The 24269-nt window shown below is 48.9% G+C and overlaps 1 protein-coding gene across 1 annotated transcript; it reads left to right on the forward strand.

Annotated features, from left to right (window-relative positions):
- The first annotated feature begins 415 nt into the window (after positions 1-415).
- On the forward strand, positions 416-20888 carry LOC119092216 (metabotropic glutamate receptor 2). The gene is made up of 6 exons (XM_037215191.1): positions 416-702; positions 5604-5689; positions 6475-6776; positions 18564-18698; positions 19259-19315; positions 20754-20888. The coding sequence occupies exons 1-6, from the start codon at positions 416-418 to the stop codon at positions 20886-20888; spliced, it is 1002 nt and encodes a 333-aa protein (XP_037071086.1).
- The last annotated feature ends 3381 nt before the right edge of the window (positions 20889-24269 follow it).

Consider the following 24269-nt stretch of genomic DNA (forward strand, 5'->3'; position numbering starts at 1 on the left):
TGTCCACAGCCCAATAATATCACCACAAGAAAGCAACATTTCACCCGCAAAGAAACAACACAAAGATAAACAGAGCACGTCCAACTCATGACCTTTTTAGGCGTTTTCGTGTAAAAAAAAAACGCTTATCCGTGTGCTTGCCGGGGTATGGAACCGGCTATCGCTTTGTTCAGCCTCCGCTCAGACCACTGTGAATGTCGGCGGCGTTTTGGGCCAAAGCGACGACCAGGCTGGTGCCGGCACGCAGTGACCCCCCCCCCCTCCCCCTCCCGCCGTCGCCAGGACGCCTGCTGCTGGAGCTGCGTCAAGTGTCCGGAGGGCGACCGGATCGACAATGACACCTGCGTCGAGTGTGAGCGCGGCCACCTGCCTACCGCCGACTACCGCTCCTGCTACCAGGCTGCCGGCCGAGCACATGGCCTGGAGCTCGGGCTGGGCGCTGGTGCCGCTCGTGTTCAGCAGCCTCGGCCTAGCCGCCACCCTGCTCACGGCCGCCGTCTTCCTGCGCTTCAACAACACGCCCGTCGTCAAGGCGTCCGGCAGAGAGCTGTGCTACGTCCTGCTCTGCGGCATCGCCGTCTGCTACGGCATGACGTTTGTGGTGCTGACCAAGCCGACGGTGGTGTCCTGCACGCTGCTCCGCATCGGACTCGGGCTCTGCCTCAACATCTGCTACAGCGCTCTGCTCACCAAGACCAACCGGTGGGTGGTGTCTGCAGTCGGGTCATGCCGCCAGTAGCCATGCTTCTCTCCGAAACCAACCGGTGGGTGGTGTCTGCAGTCGAGTCATGCCGCCAGTAACCACGCTTCTCTCCGAGACCAACCGGTGGGTGGTGTCTGCAGTCGAGTCATGCCGCCGGTAGCCATGCTTCTCTCCAAAACCAACCAGTGGGTAGAGCCTGCCGTAGAGCACTTTACGGATTTAATTTTCAAGATCAGGCCCAGTCCAGTCCAGTTCTAGTCCACATCCAGTCCGCCCGCCAATACGCTTTCCCCAGCTTTCTCAATCCAAGCCGATCCGGTCCGACCCACCAGACAAATTTATCTGGTAGGTCGGACCGGATCGGCTTGGATTGAGAAAGCCTGGTACCATTACTACCGTACCAATGTGTGTCCACCTAGAGAGTTTTTGAAATTTTAGCAGCAAATTTGATTTATCGGAGTGTTTTAAGGTAAAGTTATGTGCTAATTTCCATTGCTTAAAATATACAATAGGTTGCTGTACACCAGTGGGTGCTAAAATATTCAATACAGGTTGCTGCCTTGTGGCGATGCAATTTTGCATGAAAATCAACAAACAAGGCTAATCACGCACTCAGAAACAAAGTTAGGCACAAAAATTCTGCCTTAAAGGCTACCCTTTTGTTCAAAACCCACTCCTTACTCAAAACGTAAAAAAACAAATGTTCTTGCTGGATGTTTTTTTGTAATTATCGCCTATAACTCAGAAGCACCACCACATCGCAGGGGCCAAAATCGCCTCTGGTTTCAATAACCCAAAGACGTGAGGAAATTGTATCACATTTTCAGACAGGTGCAACGTACCTTCACCTGCCACTCGATAGTTTGAGTAACACGCAGTTCACAAGCATAGAACGATGCTCATCGTTCACGCATTCCTGAATACTAAAAGGACAATCCCAACTCATGTATATTACCTCAGGTGTGTATCCGTCCTCGGACACACCATCTGGTGAAACAACCTCAACTACGACCGTTATTTCCTGTTAGATTACCGGCTGCGTCATAATTATAATCCACGCGCGACCGAGGCTATAGAAACAATAGATAAAACACTCCGGTCTCCGTGAATGTAGAGCCCATGACTTTGGAACCAGCCGCGAGTTCGGACATCACACTCGTGCTTGAAATGGTCAGAGGAAGTCATGTCGTCACCTAATTAAACCCGGCTGCCATGGCAATGAACCTCAGATTCTGCACCGTGGTGGTGATGTGTTCAGGGTTGGCTCTGGTCTGTATTGCGCCATATTCTAGGACCCTGAGGTGGAAAAAAGATCATTGTAAGCGAATGTGCACCTATGACCTGAGGTACTATATTTGCAAGCAACAAGTACACGTAAATGTTGCTGCACAGAACGGATGGTTTTCATGTAATGGGCTCAGCATGTTTTGACGGCTAATCTGACAAGTCACGGTGATGTTAGTAAGATCTGCACATGGTACGGAAAGCAAGGTGTGAAGGTGTTCGGGAAGCAGGAATACAGGAATGAACAGGAAAATGAGACAAATGGTATGTTCCCAATATCCGTCCAATTTTGCTGAAACATGTAATGAAGTGCTGATGCGAACGCAAATTATTCTCTGTGATATCCACGCCAGGTGCACGGGTCCAGTACGGGAGCGTGGATGTGTTACTACACGGCATGCAAGTATGCCAATGCAATTTAATTTTGCAGTTTTTCACGAAGTAGCTGGTGCACTCAAAACGCAATGAATTACAGTTGATGCATTTACCATGCAGCATTCTCTTAAACTCGAACGAAGTTCAGAGGACTCATCTGAAAAAATTGGAATACATGTCGGTTAAACATAGCACGATTTTCTTCCCATTATCTGGTATTCATCTTTTGCCAGCAGTGTGCCAATTTGCTTGTTAAAATTTTTAAAAGTTTTGACCAATACCAGGCAATTATGGGGCCCAAACCGACTATGCTGCACCATCATTAGGATGTTCTCGTGGCATTACAGCGCGTGGCAGCTTGCGCAAGAGGTAATACTTAGAATTGTTGCTAGGGATTTTTTGGGGTTTGGGATACTTTTATTTGGAGTGAACAGCCACGATCAGGAAATGTTTAATCTTATGTTGACCATAAATAAATCTGCCCAACGTTCTGATAAACGTGATGGCTGTTGATGGATATGAAATGGCGCGTTTGACCTTACTACTAAATTTGCATGCAGGTTTGTCCTTACACATCCGTTACCAGCACACATGTGCATAACTTTTATTGTTGGTTTCTGTTTCCTTATTTCCCTCATCAAACGTTAGTTTTCTAACTTTCTGTAAAGGTGTCTTGGGCTTTATAATTCATTACAGTAGAATCACAGGTATGCAGATGCATTGTTGGCGTCGGATTCGTGAATGATTATGTAAGTGAGAGTAAAAGAGAAAGGACATGAAAAACGAAGTGTCTATCTAACGCCAACATTTTTTTCTGGATGCCAAGCTTACCTTAATCATATCAACCAGCTAACGGCCGGGTGAGACAGCAGCCTTTGGTCCATGGTTGTAGAGGACAACATGTTCATTGTTTGAGATATATGAATTGGGAAGGGGATTGGGTAAACAAACAATCTGTGAGGATGCAAAAAATCTTTGCTCTGGCAGACACCTGGAAATGGATCAGTTGCAACAACATGCATGGTTTGAAGCTGGTGTTGAGCTCATAAATTTGGCTGACCGAATAGGTCAAACGAAAGCTGTAGTGCTGCCAGGTAGTTAATTTTTCAGATTTTTTTCCGATAGGAGCAAAGCTATGAAATATAATAAAACTTCTGCCCACAAACAACGCTCCTGCACCGTTTTTTTTAAAATCTGAAATGCACTGTCACCCATTTGGTACAAATTAGATTGCTGACAAGATGAAGAGGCATACTAGCTGTACTATGATAACGTAGGCTTCTATGATAACGTAAACATTGTGATTGCGCTGTACTATGATAAAGTAAATCATTAGGCCTTTTAGTAGCCTTGGAAGGATATGAGCTCTAGCTTTCGATAACGGCATATATGAGGCGCTCATTCGTATCGTTCAACAATGTGGTCTGTTCACCAGAAAAATTGCCTGTTGAATGTATGGATGGGTTGTGTACTATGCAGCCCGTAGTATTTCAGATCCTATTTAGTGGTGATTTTCATTAGATTGGCTTCAGTCCGCTTTAGCCGTGTGAGCTTGCAAATTTGAAAATCCGGCCCGGTCCTAATCCATGATTCGGTAGAATATTTGATCCGGGCCAATTCAGTGCGCGGATGGATCCACAATCCGTGGATAGACCCAGTCCGTGACGTGCTCTAGTCTGCAGTCAAGTCACGCCGCCAGTAGCCAGTAAACTCTCCAAGACCAACTGATGATGGTGTCTGCGATCTGTGCGCGCCGCCACGTAACAGTCTCCTGCAACGGAATTTCAGCTTACACCGTCTGTAAACTGTACCATTTCAACAAGGGAGTAACAGCGGGCCGGATTGGGGGCAGCGGATGGGCGGCGGTTCGGTGTATTAGCTGGAAACATCTCTGTCTTACTTGCGGGGATTTGGGCCGCGAGAACAGTTTGCTAGTCTTCTTTTATTTTTCCGAAACGATTGAAACATTGTGATTAAAAAGTTGGTTATTAACCCGAACAAACTCTTAAAATCCGATTTGTTGCCACCTTTGCCTTTTGTATTTGGTCACAACACTATGGGTTTCAAGTGCGTTCCCGTTCTGAAAGCACAATCAAGTTTTAAGCGTTCCGTATGAATCAATGTTCACAGCAACCGCTTGTGCTGGTTAAAAGTTTGATGTTCTTTAATAACTTCTGATCTGATCTAAGGAGTTCCACCAAACCTTTGAGATCTGCCAGATAATCATTTTGTCATGTTTTTAAGCGAAAACATCCTGATATGAGATCACGTCACGGGATGGTGACATCAAAAGTGCCGAATGTGATGATAGTCATTGCGATCTCAAGAATAATTCGCTTTTTTCTGTCTTATAACTGATACATATCAAACAAGATAACTGACCTAACCTTGAGATGTCCTAACCTTGGTCTTGATATTGATCGACACTAACATGCTGACATTGTAACAGCTTGGCGCACCTAACACGCTTTTCCGTTTGGTACAAAACTCTAGAAACATTTTCACAAGTCTTGCGGTCTCTGAAAACTAAGGATTTTGGTGATTTTGTAGACTTTGCGGACGATCTGTGCCATTATGAACCACGTGACCGAATCAGGACAACAGCTTCTGGATGAGATTGGCCAGGGTTGTCGGTCTCCGCTTTACATTGTTTGATCCGGCGGTTAGGTTCTGAAATATCAAGTGTTTGTCTCTACCATGGTGGTCGCGGTTGGTAAAACACTTAGGCGCGGCTGGGTTATGCCCAAAATTTTGCACAGTTATGAAAACTTTCGGCGAGAGGGAGATGCCATTTTGATCTGGGTAGTCTGCTACAACCCTTTACATACCTATCCCAAAAAGTATTTTTGGTTGGCTCGGTCGCCCAGAGGTTTGAACGTCATGAATGGGACTGCCTAATCTGTGAAACTTCAGCTGAGTTTGGAGTTTGACATGTGACTCTCCTAAACTGCTTCGTTTGTAATGCTCTTAGTCTACTGAAGTTAAATTCAGCGGGAACTAATGGCCACAGCTTTTTTAAGTCACCAATGTCATGCTGACGTCTTCTTCAGAGCCCATTTAGCGTCCTTGCTTGTGTTCATTTAACACGCCATAGCGTTAGCAATAGTACTGCGAGTGAGCTTTTAAAACGCGTTTCGAGTAACAGCATCCATCCAATTCTCAAGTCCGAAAATCAACATTTTTCAAGCATAAATGTATTGGTCTCATCCTGAAAAAGAGCCCTAATTGTTCTGTTTTTCAGGATATCACGCATCTTCAATATGGGGACAAAGACGATAAAGCGTCCCTCCTACACGTCACCCAAGTCTCAGCTGGTTATCTGCGCTGGTAAGGAGCGAAGCACGAGAGCCTATGTCACCAGTGTACAGCCTGGAGTTGTATTGCAAGCCCGTTCATCACAAGCCACTAGTATTGCCTGATCATATGATGCTGTACACCATTTCACTTCGAATATCTGAATGTTGTGTCTTGTTGCTTACTGGGATCCTCCTCTGCGTATGGCTGGACTTCTAAGCTGCCTTCGATCTCGTCACAAGTTACATGTATGCTGTTACGTTGTTCATGTTGCGAAGTAGGCTGTGGTATGACTTACTTGTAAGTCATCAATTTAGCTAGAATCCTTTACATCCACCTTAAATAGTCATCGGTAGCACGTACCAAACGTGTTGTCTTTGTGAAAAAAAGATCATTACTTGCGGCATGCTGATTTCTTCCAATCTTGTCAAACATTCGCCTTTCATTAGCACAAAGAAGTCTCTGCACGTCATCGATTTTGATAATGTCACGCTCGAAATAAACTTAAAACGAAATGAGCCCGACCGTCGCATTTAAGAGCTACCGACAAAGATGATACAAACGGTATACGTAACCGTAATGAATGCCAGAACACGGGCGCCGGGCGATCCCCGAGGTGACCCATGTCCCATCAAAGGCCCATGGTGACCCATGTCCCATCAAAGGCCCATGGTGACCCATGGCCCATCAAAGGCCCATGGTGACCCATGGCCCATGGACATTATCAGTGACGCACTCGCCACGTTTCACGTGCGTGCGCTTGTGCACGTGTGAGGGCAGTATCTGATGTCTGGTTTCGTGGCTCACGTCTGGTCCAGGCCTCGTCTCCATCCAGCTGATTGGCATCATCGTTTGGCTGATCCTGGAGCCGCCCGCCACCAAGGAGGTGTACCCCAGCAGGACGACAGTCGTCATCACCTGCGGCATCGGCAGCCTCTCGCAGGTGGTCTCCCTCAGCTACAACATGGTCCTCATCGTCCTCTGCACCTGGTACGCATTCAAGACTCGCAAGATCCCGGAGAACTTCAACGAGGCCAAGTACATCGGCTTCACCATGTACAGCACCTGCATCGTGTGGCTGGCCTTCGTACCCATCTACGTGACCACGCACGAATATAAGGTGAGCCGCCTGCGGTCGTCACGGCCGTCCCCCTGGTGATGTTCCCGTCACACCATGGTCTCAGTTACCGGGCCAACCGTCAGACGGCGGCGACGTTGCTTCTGATTATCCGTGGCAGGGTTTTAGAGGCCTATATCGGCTCGGTGACCCCCGATAAGCTCAAGAGGTCCTTTGGCTGACCTTTGAGGGCAGGCCTGCAGGCCGGCGTCTTCCTCCGGCCAGCCCTTCGGGACCTTAAATCGGGCGCTTGATAGCTTGTCTCGACGGGCCCGAAGTCCCGCAAAGCCTGGGGAAGGGGTACATGTCCCCTGCCCCCCTCTCCCCCCCCCCCCCCACCTCCCCTGTCTGCGCCCATGTGCGTGTAGCTATGTGAGGCGATGCAATACAAGTTAGCAGCTCACTTCCGGAACGCAACCGTTGTGAATGCCTGCGGAAACCCCCGCGTGGCGGCTCCAGTCCGCCACCTCTTGTCCTGCCGACCGGGCGCACACGTGACCCGGCCGGCCCGCCATACAACCGGTCCCGCAGTCCGCGACCTGTCGCTGCACGGCCGGCGGCCGGGTGGCGGCCGTCGCGGGGTAGACGAGACACAACGAACTTGAGGTGGTACGCATGATATGAAACATACATACATAACAGCTCGATATTGCGGCAGAAATAGGAGAACAATTAAAGGGTTTTTATGGCATCACATTTTGTGTTTTTTACCGGTTTTACTAATGTTTTGGTGTATTTTCATCAGCTTCATATATGACGATCAGGCAGCACGCTATACACCGTGACATGTCATATCATACCTTTATCTTATATCAAAACGGACACCATTTGAATTGAAGGCAGCCATGAAGCATTAAAATTATTGATTCTGCTACCCAGAACAGCCACTTTATTTTCCGCATCAAAATTCAGGCGAAGGAATTTATGAAATAGGTCATAAATGATAATACATTCCTTGAATTTCTGTATCGCGATAAACTGTTTGGCAACAACAATGATTGAGTTTACTATTGTCTTTCCTTGCGTAAACCAAACGGCAAATCAGCTTCCGCGGGTACGATTCCTCGCCTAATGGAAAATCAATCATTTATTCTAGAAAATAAGGTGGTCAAACATGCTTGCCATTCAGGGCATTGAGCAAAAAAGTGTTGCCACGTGCCAACCACACCACACTCTTCATAGAATGGCTTGTCTTTGACCTGCTCTGGGAAAATGTACCTTTTCGTAGGGCGAAATCGATTGAAAATTCTAAATTGCAAACTTTGCAGCTTAGCGTGCTGCAAAGTGTAGTAGAAAGTGGGCGTAGGAACGGTGGGGGGCCAGGGGGCCATGCCCCTCGACTTTTCACGGTGGGGGGGGGGGCAGCAATGTTAACTGGCCCCCACTGTTCAGATTAAAGTTGCATTTGGCTTACTTTTGCACTACATTAAACATGCATGCCGATTTACCTAGTTCACCAGCCATCTCCCTCAAAATGTGTTGTCTTCCGAGTTTGCTCATTGGCCATCGCATACAGCTGCAAGGCCGACGCCGCACGGGATGGGGACTGCAACGCCGGGCGTCGAGGCTGTTATTGCTATGACTTGCGAGCTCGCATGTTCATCACCATATTACGCAGTTGTCTTATCAGTAATCAGCTCTGACAGGATCTGGAGCGTTTTAAGACGCATATGGGTTAGCCATGTTAATGCAAATTAAGGACCCCCATTTCATCTTCAATTTACAGTCAGGGAGAGCTCAATATCTCTGAAGAACACAGAAAAACACGGAACTGGAGTCTACGTGACAACTATCAGACTACCTGCGGTGAATCAGGGATGCTGTTGCGTCAATGAAGGTTCCTGTGCTGATCCGGGGCTAACTGCGCGGGTCAGAAGGCTTCCCGTGTCAGGAATGGGAACAATATGATATGCTATATCCTTCCAATGGCCTCCGGATCAACCAGGAGATCCCGCCCCGTGCCACCAGAATGATAGCCAGAAGACACGTCGCGAACGAACGTTCGTTTCTTTCAGAATGTATTATTGAAACAAATTACATCAAAAGGCTTGAACATGCCCGCCCGCAATCTCGAGAGCAAGGACAAGGATGGTCTAGGTTGCAACCTCCGTAAAACCGATAAGTTTCGGCCACTGCAAGTGCCACCAGACGACGGGCGCCGTATTAATCTGTTTTCTGGGCAGATAAATAGCTGCGAAAACACGAAAAATGGACATTTTACATTCACTCTTCCAGCTCAACCATCAGATTCCAGCCCCACTTGGTGGTGCTTTAGAGGCCAATCCGTTCTCTTCATCAATCTAAAAATTGCACACGTGAAATATGCACTCAGATTGCCTTCTAGATGCAAGACGTGATGCCATGAAGCGCCCAAGGATGCTTTTTTAGAAGCGTCGTCATTTTCGTCCACCCGTTGGCCACAACTTACTTTAGCTGCTAAGCTGACGCTGCGCGGCCTATGGAGACTGCAACGCCTGGGGTCGAGGCCTGTGTTTCTAAAATTTTCGAGTGCACATGCTGAAAATTACGTCACATAACCTGTACCACTAGTTGATCGAAGTGTTTAAAGGTAATCATTTCAGAATCGCGATCATTTTCGTCCACCGGTGGGTCACGGCCAAATATTAGCTACGCCAAATATTAGCTCCTCGGATTAAGGAGACTGCAACGCCCGGTGTCGGGGTTTTTGTTGCTAAGATTTGCGAGCGCGCACGTTAAAGCACGTCACACAAATTGTATCACTAATCGATTCTGACTGAATGGTGAAAATTTTCAGACAAACGTGGCTTGGCCATGTTAACACACATTGTTGACCACTCGATCTGCAATCAAATTTTTACCTTCAAATTTGGATCAAACGTACCGATCTACAATCTACCTTTACGGTGTCCTCAATGTCTTTCGAACACCGGGGATTTCTTCCGTGAACGCCGGGGTTTCTTCCATGCCGTCGTCCAACACCCCATTTCTGCAGTTTATTGCCCTCAAAATGCAAACAGAATTTAGCTCACGGTACCTCCTGGCTTCTGTTCTGGATACATGCAACAATAACACGAAGAAAACCGTGTCACTTGTTAACAAGTAAGGTATATCCGGAGAGTTTGGGGGGGATCACCATAAGATGGGCTTTTGTCAACCTTGTGTTCCTCCTTACCAAGGCTCTGGCTACGCCCCTGCCTACACACAAAGGCAGAGCAAGTCGTATACGTTGCATGACGGGCAATGAAGTGTCCATTGGGCCAATTCATACCTAAGGCAGACAGCTTCCCTGAGGCTATTTTTCTGCGATGGTGTGGTGTGAGGGAAGATAACTCGGAAAAAGGTATTGTTGCAGGTGTCCAACACGTGTTTCATGCTCCATGTAATAGTAATGCCGGTCCAAAAGTATGTAACAAAGCAGCCAAACGATCAGTTCGTAGTCAGTCATGCGGGAGACTTCCGGGCCAGGGCAGTGGCCGCCGACGGCGGACAGGACCAGGGCCCAGATAAGGAACACATGACAGATGGGCGTTATTATGTGGCTTGATTCTGAAAAGAGGATCTCCAGTTTTATGGCTTGTGTCACATTGCTTCTAGCAGTTTTAAGCTCCCGAATTTGTTTCCGCTTAAAATGCTGCGACAAGCCTTATCTCTTGAAAAGCAGCCAGCGAAGTAAAGGCGCATGAAAAATCTGTCGCACTGTGAGCCATCGATCCACTTTCAAAATTTTCACCAGCCTATATCCAGGTCTTATTTTGGCATCTACACTGGAGGCAGATGCTTCCTCAATGACCCAAAATACCTACCCGCCAGTGGAATTTCGCCTCCCCAGGAAAGACAATGTTGAAATGGACGAATAATCCAGGGAAGCTGGATAGCCTTATTTGCCAAATGATAGGATGGGTCGAATAGGCAAGATTGTGCACCGGTGATAAACGGCTCTAGATGCATATCTAGCATAACAGCCATGACATTTGAATAAAGCAGCCTCCATCGCCACCCTCCCCCCCCCTCTCCGGTCATCGGGCTCGCTTTCCAGAAAAAGTTCCTGAAGTACACCCTGAGCTTGGTCCACAAAGTTTTTGGAACGGTCCTACGCCTGTGAAGTGTAGGCTGTTATTTTTTTATGACAGACCATACATAAAGGCCAATCATCTCCAAATTGAATCCCCTCTGTCTCCCATCAAACTTGAGCGGTGGATGCGGTGCGTTTAAGCCCCATATTATACCAATGGCGGTATCTTACTTGCTGCCAAGTCAGGAATTTTCTTCTGTGGTCAATGCAGGTTACCGGGTGAGTATTTTTGGGGTTATACGCCTCACCGACTGCCAGGACCGTTTCGAGACGGGGGAGAGGGGCTACGTCTATCTGAACCGTTGCAATATAACTATGAATGCGATAAATCACAGAAAGCAAAATTATATGAAACGCACTGAATCATAAACATCACAAATATTTCCGTTTCAGAAGGCTTATTTGCACTGAAGTATCATTTTCTGGCCGTGCCAAAAGTCCTGGGGGTTAGGGCGTAGGTCTCAGCGGTTGCGTGGCTGGCGCATCGGGATTAAGGCCGGTGAGCATGTCGGTTCAGTTCAAACATAATATACGAAGAAAGGTGAGAACATGTTGAACATGGTCAGCGGCCGCATCACGGCCACAAATGGCACGTAACAAACATCACGCACCATCTTACGACCGCTTAGGCAATACCAGTATTGCTGACAGGGCTTTTAAAGGGAGCGTTTGTAAAGAGTTACTTTATTATCCATCCATAAAGAGTTACTTTCCGACGCTTTACTATCAGCTGTATAACTTTTATGGTATAAACCGCGTTGTCATAAGTTGAGAATTGCTTTGTTGTTTCATATCACGGCTCTGGCTAAGGCCCATATTGGCAGTGTCGGAAATAAAATTTCACAGTTCTCTATTATGTGTTCTCCATTATTCATATTTTTAGCTTTCTCAATCCGAGCCTGGAAAATTTATACCCCCCAAATACAGAACCACCAACCAGAAACCAAACACTACTTCATGGTCTGGGTTACATGGATGACTGGTCAGTGTCCTCACAACAAGCCGTGTTTAGCAAAACTGGTTGATTACTTCGGATTTCGGGTGCTGCAACCGATTCATTATATGACGACCTTGTCTAGTGACAACGATTCTGATTTCAGCCCTGCTCATGGACAAAGTCGCCACTTTTTAAAGCAGCATTTGGGCAGCTTTCGTATTATAACCACCCCTAGCATTTCTCTGTTGACCTGTTGTAGGCATATTCACTTACGGCACACCGCACATTCCAGCTATGGACCTAGGACCCAGTGGCCACATGTCACGAACTCCGACAAAAATAGAGCAAGGCGTGAAAAACTGCTTGCATTAACCTGCACTAGCTCATTTAATTTTTTTGGCTCATTTTAGCTCATTTTAATGCTCTGTTCTTAACAAAGCATGCGGCGCGAGTAACTATGCAGCGGCGGTGATCCGCTGACTGGAGCGTCGCTACTTTGATTGCTGGGACGCTGGAATGTTTGGCACAGCAGTGGCCGGGTGTCCGACACAGGAGGGGCCTCGCATCCGAGGTGGCAACAGGCAGTCGGGCACAGGAAAGGCTGCGTGTCCGGCATTTGAGCGGCCGCGTGTCGGCACATGAGAGGTCGCATATCCGGCACAGTAGCAGCCGTCCAGGACCGGGGCGACTGTGTTTCCGGCATAGGAGAGGTTATGTGTTTGTCACAGGAGATGTCGCGTGCCTGGCACAGGAGAGGCGTCCAGCACTGGAGTGGGAGCACCTTCGGCACTGGCGCTGCCGTGTGTCCGGCACAGGATAGATATATTGTGCAAAGCCGTATCTTTGTAGCCCTGCATCTACCGATTAAAACGGTACTACGAACACCTGGAAATAACATCACACAAATTGCAAGGCTCACAGGGTACAACGGTCTTACTTCCACTGCTTTGCTGTCAGTTGTGCACTTTTTAATGTCAGAAACTGACTTGCCTTAAGTTGAGAATTGCCATGTTGTTTCACATAATAGCTTTGTCCTATGTCTATAACGACAGTGTCTGAAAGCAAATTTCAAAGTTGTCTACAATGCCCAAAACTCAGATTTACAGCATTATCAATCCGCGCCTGGGAAGTGAGTTTATGCTCGCCGATCCAGAACCACCAACTAGAAATCCACAGGAGAGGTCGCGCATCTGACACAGGGCCGGCCGTGCAACACTGCAGTGGGGCCACGTTCGGTACTGGAGCGGCCGCGTGTTATGCGCAGGAGAAACCGCGAGTCCGAAGCAGGGCTGGGAGCCTGACGCTGGGTTGCGGAGCGCTTAACCATCGCTCTGATTCACCGTTTTTTATAACGAAGACTCGTCTGGGGAAGGGGAAGGTCGGTGCTCGCTCCTCCCACCTACAGTTTCTAAACTAAGAAGGGTCTCGCAGAAAAACAGTGGATCCTCGACATCTCGCGATTGGCATTAAGGCGCATGTTCCTAAATCAATAATTAACCCTACCAATCCAAGTCAAATGTTAAATTTCCCTGAAGATTCAACATGCTGGCCTTTACCGACATTCATGTGGGAGATCATGCTCCACAGTGACACGGAATGTAAACAGCCGTGTTTCCACTCGTATTTACGATGTACGGATTCGTTAATGCAACGGCGTCGCCACGCTACGAGCGTACCGCTGCCTCGTTGGTTGCCATTCGTCTCCCGCACCAGCTGCCTGAGCCTGTCCTGCGTTCGTAGTGCTCACGAACGCCAGACATGAGCGACTCGACTATTACATTCTTCTGAGCCTTGGTCGCCGCATGAGTTGTGAATTGGCAGGAGTTGAATGGTATCGTTATGACGTCATGAATGCCAAGGTAACTTTCAAATACTCTCCCCGAAATACTCTCCTCATTTTCGCGGGCGTGTAGCTCAGAAATTGGAGGGGTTTAGGTCTTAAGAAGATCAGGGCTGTAAAGCGCACAAAAGATCTTCAAAATGGCTATTCCAGTTCAAAATCTCATCTAAATGTGAAACACTCCCTTTAACCTTCGCTCTGGTACGGCGGACAACTCTCCCTAGGATTCTCGGAGATTGCATCTCCGGTATATCGTGCAATCGCGCGCAAATTGTTGGCAGGCTCTAAAGAATTTATCGCGCGTCTTTTGACACCAAAAACTTATCCCTACCAATCCTCTTTCTTGAGAAGCGATATGTCTTAGGAACACTGTACGATCAACGTACGGGGCGGGCGATGTGTGGTACGTTAAGGTCACTTTTACATTAAGGGAGTCCTACGTGCTACATTTATGTTCAAAACACACAACTGCACATCATAGCACTCCTAATTAAAAAAGGAGCACGCCTATTTACATTTCGTGTCACCATGTGGCATGGTCTGGTACATAGGAACATGAAAAGCGGAGTGTTTGATTCTCAGGAGAATTTGCGCTGTTTCATTTGCTGTTTGACTTTCATCCACTTCACTTTTATCCGTTCGGTTTTTATCCATTTTGACTTTCCCCCATTTTGATTTTTACCTTTGACTTGTTGGCTTTTATACACTTGAATGTGAAAACCTCTTTAATTTTTGGCAATTGATGTTCTCACCTTTTGTTTTTTGTTCTTTGGGCTCTTGGCTTTTGAACTGGGCCACGCTGCATAGACAATATTTTCTTGGCTGATCTTCTTAAGAATGCCTGGTGATCCGTCACAGTTAGTGGAGATGATTACCGAAGATAGCAGGGTCTTTTTGTCAGCCAACGTGAACTTTTCGTTGATTAAAACACATGGTTGGACGTCATGATGTGGGTTCGGCTAAGGTCCTGCGTACTTTGCCCAGGTTTAGACTTCGAGTGACGATCTTGAGGGTTGAAGTTCGTCGCATGGCGTTAGCTCGAGTGACGAATTACGTTTTGATGCTGAAAATGCCCGGTCGGGTGGCATAAGTTTGGTGGATGTGAAGTTCCCCGTCCTTGACCTTGATTCGGACCTTAAAGGATGATCGTGCAAGCTGAGTCATCATTGCTGGACTTCGTTCTGATGCTTAACACATCCGGCTGGGTATCATAATTTTGGTTGGTTTAAAGACCTCCGTCCTTGTGCCTAATTCACATGTTAAAGGGTGACTTTGTGAGCTGGGACCTTAGGCCCAACGTTCGGTTGGATGGTATCAGTTTGGTTCACGTATAGCTACGGTTTACTTGACCTTAATTTTGATCTTGAAAAATGACATTGAAAAATGGGGTTAGTTTGGCGTTGTGCCGGGTGAAGAACTGCGTTTTCATCCCTAAAACGCCGGGCTGCTAAAACTTCTATAATTTCGGTCGGTCTATAATTTCTATAATTTTGATCTACGTGCTATAATTTCGGTTGGTATGCAATTCCTCGTCCTCTAAGGACATCGGTGATCATTGATGTGGGAGCTCACAGAAAACTGAGAGGTAGTCCGTTTGCAGTCCTGTCTTTACTACTTGTTCAGCACCATAATACTTATATCATTTTTATCTCGAGCTGGGGGCGCGGACGCTACATTTCTTCACCGAAGACGTGTTTGCCGCAGTACACCTGCCTTCCCCGTCCCGCATTCCGATTTCTGCGCCCATAGTGGTAAGCGAGCCACCGCGCCACTGTGCTCTTAACAATGCAGCTCTTGCCTTCCGCTGTAGAAAGTTACGACACTCAGACCCCAGAAATGGCTCAAACACAGAGTCGAAGGCCGCCGCGGCGAGAGCGGTAATAGGTGTCCAATTTGGTGACCCAATCGTGAAATTGCAATCAGTGAAGGCCAACATCGGTGGGCCAGGAAGTAAAAGGTGTGTCCAACGACGTTGTCGAGCACTACGCAAATGAACCCAAACCAGTCAAAAAGCCTAAGTGTCTGCCACTGCAACTGACAGCGTAATCTGGCGGCTCTAATGCAGTATTCAGACTGCCAGGAACTTTCCAATGGCGAATCTGCCCACCATTGCCGCGGTTCATCAGCTGTGCTGCATTGCTAAAGGCCGCGAGGCGGCAGCTAGTCGTCCAATGGCCAATCTTCCCAGTATTGTCATGGTTCATCAGCTGCGTTACGCCTCCGGCGGCCCCCGACTCCGCCGCCTGCCGTCTGGCTCGGCGAGGCACCGCCAGCCGCCGGCCGCTCGCCGGCCGCGTCCTCTGTTCATTCTCACTGTCGGCCCACTGTCGTGACGAGTGCCGAGGTCAGCCGTGACATGGCCGGCAGAGCCACCGCCTGAACTGTGGGACTGCCGCGCCCGTCCGCTGCTGGCTGCCGCCCACTTACTGAGCTGCGCCGCTGGCAGGCTGCCGCGCCGTGGCTGCATCCTGTCGCACGTTCGAGTGTTGTGGCAGCCGGAGTGGCGGCAGTTCACTGGCAAACCGCCTGCGGCTAAACAGCGGGTGCGCCATTCAGCGCTGCTGCGGTTATATCCTCACGTTTCGGCTGCTTTATTTGTGCTGTGAAATATTGTATTATATGACTTCTTCAGGTTAGGGTGGGTCATGCCATCGAAACTCCGCATCAGTCATTACAAGTCTTTAGACGTACTCCAATCAAGATGATATGATCCGATTTAACCTGGTAATATGTTGTATATTGATAGGTACATAATATGATAAATCCTTATATATATATATATATATATATATATATATATATATATATATATATATATATATATATATATACGCAATGTTTCACGCTGGAAAATATGGAAGCGAGCGTCAGATATGTGAAGCAAGCTCACCTATAACCATTGATGTACTTTTGAAGTGGAAAAGACTGTTCTCGACAGAACAATTTTTTGTTAAGTGGATATATTTCTCATTGCGTCGTGGTTTGATAACGTCACCGTACCTTGCACAACATTGCTTCAAGGGAGTGTGTCTAACAAGTGAGGATTTTTGACTGTGCACGTAGGATGGAGGGAAATTTCGATTTACAAATTTTGGTGTCATTGGTTTCTACAAACTCGCCTCCACTTATGAACTATTCCCACAGCCCCCAAAGCAAAATTCACTAATTAACACATCGACATCATTGAGAATGTATCACTGGCACTAGCCAATGGCTTTTCGAGGATGTCGCTTGTCAGCGCTGACAGCAGCTTGCGAGCGCGGCGATGACGACGGTCATTATGTTAATTTTTTGTTTTTGTTTTATAGTCAGCTGAGGGCTGCGAGTGGGCGGGTTTAGATGTATGGTCAGGCTGATCAGTTGATACGCACCAATTCATTTCGGTCTTCTTTATACTGGGATGGGGAACAAGTGGTGTATCGTGTCAATCGGCTGCACCAGGCTCTAACGAAATGTGGATTGTTCTACGTTGCTTAGCAACCGAAACGATGGTCACTGTCTCTAGCGCGCAGTTACTCGCTACATATCAACCAATACACTCGTCCTTTCTGGCCCAATTGGTTTATCTTTTATAATTGTATTTGTTTACGCACGGCCATCGATGAAATCGATACAAATAAATACATCAAAACTGTTGCAAAGATAAGACAGTAGCATAAGGCTTACTCTTCGGAGAAAAACCAGGAGAATGGAGATAGAGCTGGGTTGATATTTCGGTAACATGCGTTTATCGAAACAATAGCAGAAGTGTCTAGTCTTTTGCTATTGTTGCGATACGGGCATGTTGTCGAAATATCAACCCACCTATATCTCCATTTTCCTGTTTTTTTTTCGAGGAACAAGGGTAATACTGCTGTCTTATCTGTGTCAATAATGTTCCTCGCTAATGCACTGAACGAATTACGTAAAACTGTTGCAAGACCCAGATGCACATATGGCAACCGAAATCAACAATATAAATTTGCCAAACTCCCCTAAGGTGTGTATTAGGAAAACCGAAAACATTAGACACACTCCCTTTAAGAGCCAATTGACGGCCGTTTTATCTGGAAATCGTGCTCACGAACGCCAGTTATGAACGCCTCGACGATTATGTTTTCTTGGCCTTGGTCACCAAATGACTTATGGAATGATAGGATTTGAATCACGTTGTTATGACGTCGTGAATGCCAAGGTGACTGCAATACTCTCCCGATATACTTTTTCCCAGTTTCGCGGGCGTGTAGCTCAGAAGTTAGATGGGTTTGGGAATTTAGATTAAGAAGGCAAGGCGAGACTGTGGGCAGCACCGGAAGGTCTTCAAGGTGGCTTTTTCAGTGCAAGCCCCCACATAAATGTGGAACACTCCCTTTAACCTGCGCCTGGCCGGGGGTTTGAGATGACCGCTCCTGGCTGGGGGGGGGGGGGAAGTTGACTACCCCCCCCCCCCCCCGCTCTGGGATCTCTAACTTCCAGACGCCGTATGAGAGAAACAGAGACGTCGCCACTGGTCACTGTCGCCGCATGTCGCTGGTCACTGCCGAAGCCGCCCGGATGTCACTGGCCACTGCCACAGCCGTCCGGATATCACTGTGGTCACTTCCGCAGCTGTCCGGATGTCACGCGTCAGCTGTCCTCGCTGAGCGGCCCCGCTGCCGCGCCCCAGCTGTCCTGCTGAGCGGCCCCGCTGTCTCTGCAGCCATCCCGCTGAGCGGCCCCGCTGCCCCACTGCAGCTGTCTCGCTGAGCAGCTCCACTGCCTCACTGCAGCCGTCCCGCTGAACGGCCCCGCTGTCTCTCTGCAGCCGTCTCGCCGAGCGGCCCCGCTGCCTCACTGCAGCCGTCTCGCCGAGCGGCCCCGCTGTCTCTCTGCAGCCGTCTCGCCGAGCGGCCCCGCTGTCTCTCTGCAGCCGTCTCGCCGAGCGGCCCCGCTGCCTCACTGCAGCCATCTCGCTGAGCGTGGCTGATGCCGGTGCCGCAGGTGCAGCTGGCCAGCCTGTGCATCTGCGTCAATATCAGCGCCACGGTCACACTTCTCTGCCTCTTCATGCCCAAACTCTACATTGTCGTCTTCCAGCCATACAAAAACGTGCGCCAGGTCGGCAGCAACAATCAGGTGAAAGGTCGGCTGGAGGACGCTGTTTTCCTGCCGTTCGAACGCCGCGCCGCTAATGACGATTTGTGTTTTATCAACCATGCGGACCGCTGGCGGCGGCCAACACACTTGAGGGCCGCGCTGCGAGGGCGTTTCGCTTCTGATTCACGGAGGTTTGCTGTGCGCATTTTAACAACTTATGAATCTGATGCCGAGGACTGTTTGTTCCAAGGGAACCCCTTCGCCTGAATGTATCGTCAGATGTCGTGAGGGCGTCGTTGCGGTTACGCCCATATGGTGTGTGGAACGAGGTTGCAGCCTTCGAGATTACAGATAAGACCCTACAAAGAGCCTTGGTTCTCGTAGAATATACCAGAAGAATTATATATATATATATATATATATATATATATATATATATATATATATATATTGCGTGTGCTTGTGCGTGTGTATGTGCATGCGCTTTTGGGCGCGTGCGTGCGCGTGTGCGTGCATGCGTGCGTGCGTCTGCATGTGCGTACGTGCATGCGTGAATACGGCCGCTGAAACTGTGCTGACGCGGCCTCTGCTCGTCGCAGGGCTCGGCCGGCCGCAGCGGGCACATGCGGTTCGCGCGCACCCACCGCCTGCCGACGGCCAGCTCCCAGCTGAGCCAGCTGCAGGCGGTGGTCGCGGCGCCATCACCCACCTCCAACGGCCTGCCGTCGGCACCGGCGGCCAGCTGAGGCCGCGCCGGGGGGTCGATGCCGGCCCCCCGGCCGCCGGCGGCGGTGCCTGCCCGGGACACACTCGACGAGCGGCGAACGCTCAGCGAGTCTGTGCGTCGCGGCGCCGGCGCCTTCTTCGGAGACGGCGGCGACGTGCGGCTTGTGCAGCACGAGGTCATCTGGATATGACAGGAGGTGGAGGCCCGCATCTAGCGCGGGCCCGCAGGCGGAGGCGCCCCTCGTCGGACATCGGCGCAGCGGCGGTCAGGCTCGTAGCAGTCAGGTGTGGCGGCAGAAGAGAGACGGGGGATGGGGTCTGTGAACTACGTACGTGCCTGGAATTAGAAGGTCTAGAAGACTCGCGCTCAGCCTGTTTGGACAAGTGGCGGGAGGAAAAGTCATACGTGTTTATCTGATGTAGTGAAGATGTTTGTGTCTGGTGGGAGCCTGTTGCTTGTGGGGAAAGGAATGCGACTAGGAATGGGATTAATGCTTGTGTAGCTCTTGGGCGCTGGCAGTTTGCTCTTGCGAACCGATATATGTACGACAGTTTTATGGGTGTTCACGGTTGCATCGTTATTTGAAGGAGTTGGGGGCGATACCAGGAAAGGCAAATCTGATTAGCATGGTCACACGATGCAGGATGAAATGCTTCGAATACCAGCCACGTGTGGTAGATACAAAGCATATCGGTCCTCGGAGGATAAACTGTCGTAATGCTCGGCGCGAAAACTCATGATAATCGTCATCCAGTTGACCCAATAATCGCAACGTTGTGGTGCCGACCAGATTACTATCTATAATGCGAGGCACGTCCTGATCGATGCCATTCACGAGGGACATATGTGATTGAGGCTTGTTACGAATTGCAGAATCTGATCAGTCAGCCACACGAGATCGATGTCGGTTGTCGCCCATCTCACGTGAAACGGTTGCAATGAATATCTGTTGTGGCCAGGCCCACACTCGTGTTCTGCTCACATGAGGTCAAGTGCGTGTGTCACGGGTTGGATCAGTGTCAGGTGTCGCGTCACCGAGTTCATGTGAGACGGCGCCGGCGGCAGCGCAGTCTGCGGGAATCTCAACCCAGTGCCGAAGCTCACCGCGCCCATTGGCCGATCTCTGGCAGCGCCAGGGACTGCGTGCGCCCGACCCGCGGGGTGCTGTCGCTCCCAGTCGGCCGCTGCCCCGCGTGACGGACGAGTGGAGCCACGTCTGCAGTCGGAGGCGCGCCGACCGGCGTCGCGCCCCTTCGGCGGCGGGCCGCCCCCCTCCCTCGCGGGCGCGGCCCGCCGCCGTCCCGAGCCCTGTACAGCGGCCGGCGCCGGTCAACCGGCCCTCTCGGCCCGCGCCACCCCGAGTGCAGAGTGGCGCCGCCGCCCGCCGGACGGCGGCCGACACAGGCGGCGGACAGCTGACGGACCTGTACAAACGGCAGCTGGCTCCGGCGAACAGGGCCGCCCTGTGGAATAGCAATGTGGTGCACAAATGTGTTAACTGAACCTGGTCTTGGCCGCTGTGGGCGTGGCCCATATGCATGTGCAATTAATTGCACCTGCGCACATGTGCGTTGTGTTATACTCAACGTCCTCGTGTAAATAATCGCCCTTCTCTTTGCATGTTGTGTTTCATTTGATAGCTCATGGACTTTGCATGGCCCACTGTGGTCTGTAGTTGCCGTGATGTTCCAAAGCAACCAGTGCCAGTAGTCAGTACAGCTTTGGCGTCAGCAGATGTCACATCGCACAGGCCGCGTGCCTCAAAGTTGTCAATAAACAGGTGGTCGAGAGTGACTGCACGATGGCTGCATATGTTATGACTATCGTGGTATATCAACTACCGCGATTGTGCTGCCAGAGCTCAGGCGGGCATGACAGTCCCGATGGTAGGTGACAAAACGTCATCTAGCGGAGAAGCAGTGACATGAAGCATGAAAGAGGAATTTGGATGTTTCAAAATCTGAAAGTTTTACATGGCCCAAAGTCTACTGAGGCGAGAACATTCTCGTGGTGTTTTAATATGAGTTGAATACTGAATAAAGTTACCATGTTTTGGATATGTCTCACACCAACGCTCTGTGTACTCATTGTTGTTTATTGGTATTTTAGAGCGCCTTGACTACAGTGGTCATTTTGGCCATTTTATGCCCGATTCTGTGTGCTTAAAATATATTAAAAGGTAAATCGTGTGTGACCAAATTGCTGCTTGTGTGCCGCTTGCACACTGGGGCGAATCGGAACAGTGTGGAATTCGTAACTGGCAACGCCATCCAATTTTCGCCAGGGCACTTTCATCATTTTCCCAACTCAGATATTGATCACATGATGTACGGCACTTTGATGAACATGAGCTTTTATTATTGCAGGCAATATAAGGTCGTGAGAACGCCGAAGACCGACGAGGCGGTTTACATGTCGCTCGGCCAGACGGGCGAGACCGCGAGACGGGAAGTGATACTTTGAAACGCTTCATGAAGTCATTACGTTCGGCACGTAAACCAGGCAGGCAGCAGGCTTCCCCTGTGCTTTCCGGACTGATAGTCTGAACAGATTAACAGTCATGACAGCGCAAACATTCAACACAATGATGAAATGCTTGCTGTTCATGTTGGCGTAGCTGTTGGATCGCTACTTTTGTTAACACTGCTGTGTACTCGTATCGAAGATCGATATGAAATTGCATAAGTGAAGTAAACAGCGAATAATGCCCCTGCGACGCAACAAAAAACGCATAAGACGCCCGAAGGTACTATTTCCCGGCACGGGGGACCACTTAAGGTCGCCACCTGGTGTTGAAGACGGCAGCCAGGACCGCCCGGCATGCAGTGACTGCAACGCCGGGAGTATGCAGTCTTGCTTTTAAAGATTACGAGCGAGCATGCTCCAACTATTTCGCATGTTTTTTACCTTTTCATTTTGAAAATAGAAACAGGTCCTAGACAATAGGGGTTGGCCACGTGGATGACGTGCGTTGCCACGAGGTGCCTAATTGCGGCCCCCAGGTAACATCTGAGTTTGCATCTCAGGCGTACGAAAATAATAACAATCGATAGAAGGTTAGAACGCCCATTAATAAAGATTGATATCCGCGATACCGGTCTTGAAGCACAAAGCGCACCAGCCAGCAAAGGTCGACCAGCACGTTTACATTTTTGTAATGGCTAAGTTCTACAACCTAAAGTCATTTTACCCTCTGGTTAACGCCTGAATTGTATCGAATGATTAAATCATGACACTGAATATCAACCAGTTTGAGGCGGGGGAGATTCTGAGCTTGATACTGGCGATACGCGTCAAAACATTTTTACATGATGTGGATTAAAGTCAATACTTCCTCGCATTTTATACGGCCAGGGGGCAGCGCGCAGCACTCACAAATCTGTTTTGGTTGCATTCTGGGCGCTGTGGAGGACGGAATCATGAGGTGTCGGATGAGCATGGAGGTAAAGAATGTTATCCGACTGTTGCGCATGTGCCTTGGTACCACTTAACTTCTGGTGAACGACGATCAGAAGACGGCAGCATGAACACGGCAGTGTTTGGAAAGGCAAAACATACGGATACGTACTTGGACTTCATGTCACATCACAGCAATCAACGCAAAGTTAATGGTTAGATCGCTCGTACAAAGAGCACAAATATTTTCATTAAGCCCCGACGAAAATAGGAGGGAGGTTAAGAACATCAACGAAGCTGTGAAATTTAGCAACTACTCATAAAACCTTGTTACAAGAGGTCGTCAAAAAATTGATCATTGAAGAACACAAAACGCATCACAAGACAATCGGCCCCCGTGGCTTTACGTTACGTGAAGGGAGTGTCAGAGAGGCTAATGCGACTTTTAACACCAAACGCTCGTGTGGTCACAAAACCATGTGCAAACTTTAGAAGGCACCGAGCTCAACCCAAAGACAAATTAAAAACGGGCAAAAAGACAGGAAGGGTTTACCGATACTCATGCGAACGCGGAAATTTTTATGTGGGGAGGCACGCAGAAGCTTAAAGAGCAGAAGGGATGAACGCCAGCGAGCCATAAGAAACACGGATATAAACCGTTCGGGCTCATCGAAGCACGTTCTGGACACAGATCGTTGCATCGCGTGGGGATTTAAATTACGAGACAACAAGCAGACAACAAAGATTAAGCCGGGTACTTTCGCATCTAGGACGACTGGTGAAAAACTTTGGAAAACAAAACCGGGGTACCGATAGTGAGTGTAAAGCAAATTTCGATGATAGGGCTGGAAGGGGAAAGAAACAGTCGGTTCAGGCCAATTTGTACACGTGGTCGTTACCTCGATTTGCTGCCCAATCATTTGAGACATGAAAAGTTTATGGGATTCTGCACTGGCGGGCCAGTGTGTTAAAATGTGGGCGTATGAAACAATATTTTCTCACATGTCATCGCTAGTCAACTTTCTCAGATTGCCACACGGCAAATACGACGGAATAGAGCGAGAGTGGTTTCAGCAATGTTATCGTTTAATGCGGTAGATACACATTGGTTACAGGAAATGTGGCTGAATAACATTCTGATTGGCCGATTCACATCGTATGGAGCAGCTAACAACTGGCATGACAACCAACGCCCCACCATTCGTAAAAGTATTACGTCAACGACTTTTGTCGAAAACAATACCCGCCATTCATCGGAAACAGCGCAGTTCACAGTTTTTTCGTCGCCCGACGCCCGGTGGGGTAAAACTACAAAGAGATAACGAAAAACGAAAACAGAGATTAAAAACACACGGGAGCGTTTCATTAAATAAACCGAAACCCACCTTGACAAACATCATTTGTACAGACGACGCTGCAACCTCAGCCTTTTCCTTGGCGCACGGGCGATAACAAGTGGGGTACTGCCGGCGCGGCGAACGAGCGGC

This window comes from Pollicipes pollicipes, unplaced genomic scaffold (assembly GCF_011947565.3).
Source record: "Pollicipes pollicipes isolate AB1234 unplaced genomic scaffold, Ppol_2.1 Scaffold_3447;HRSCAF=4054_pilon_pilon_pilon, whole genome shotgun sequence".
NCBI lineage: Eukaryota > Metazoa > Arthropoda > Thecostraca > Pollicipedomorpha > Pollicipedidae > Pollicipes > Pollicipes pollicipes.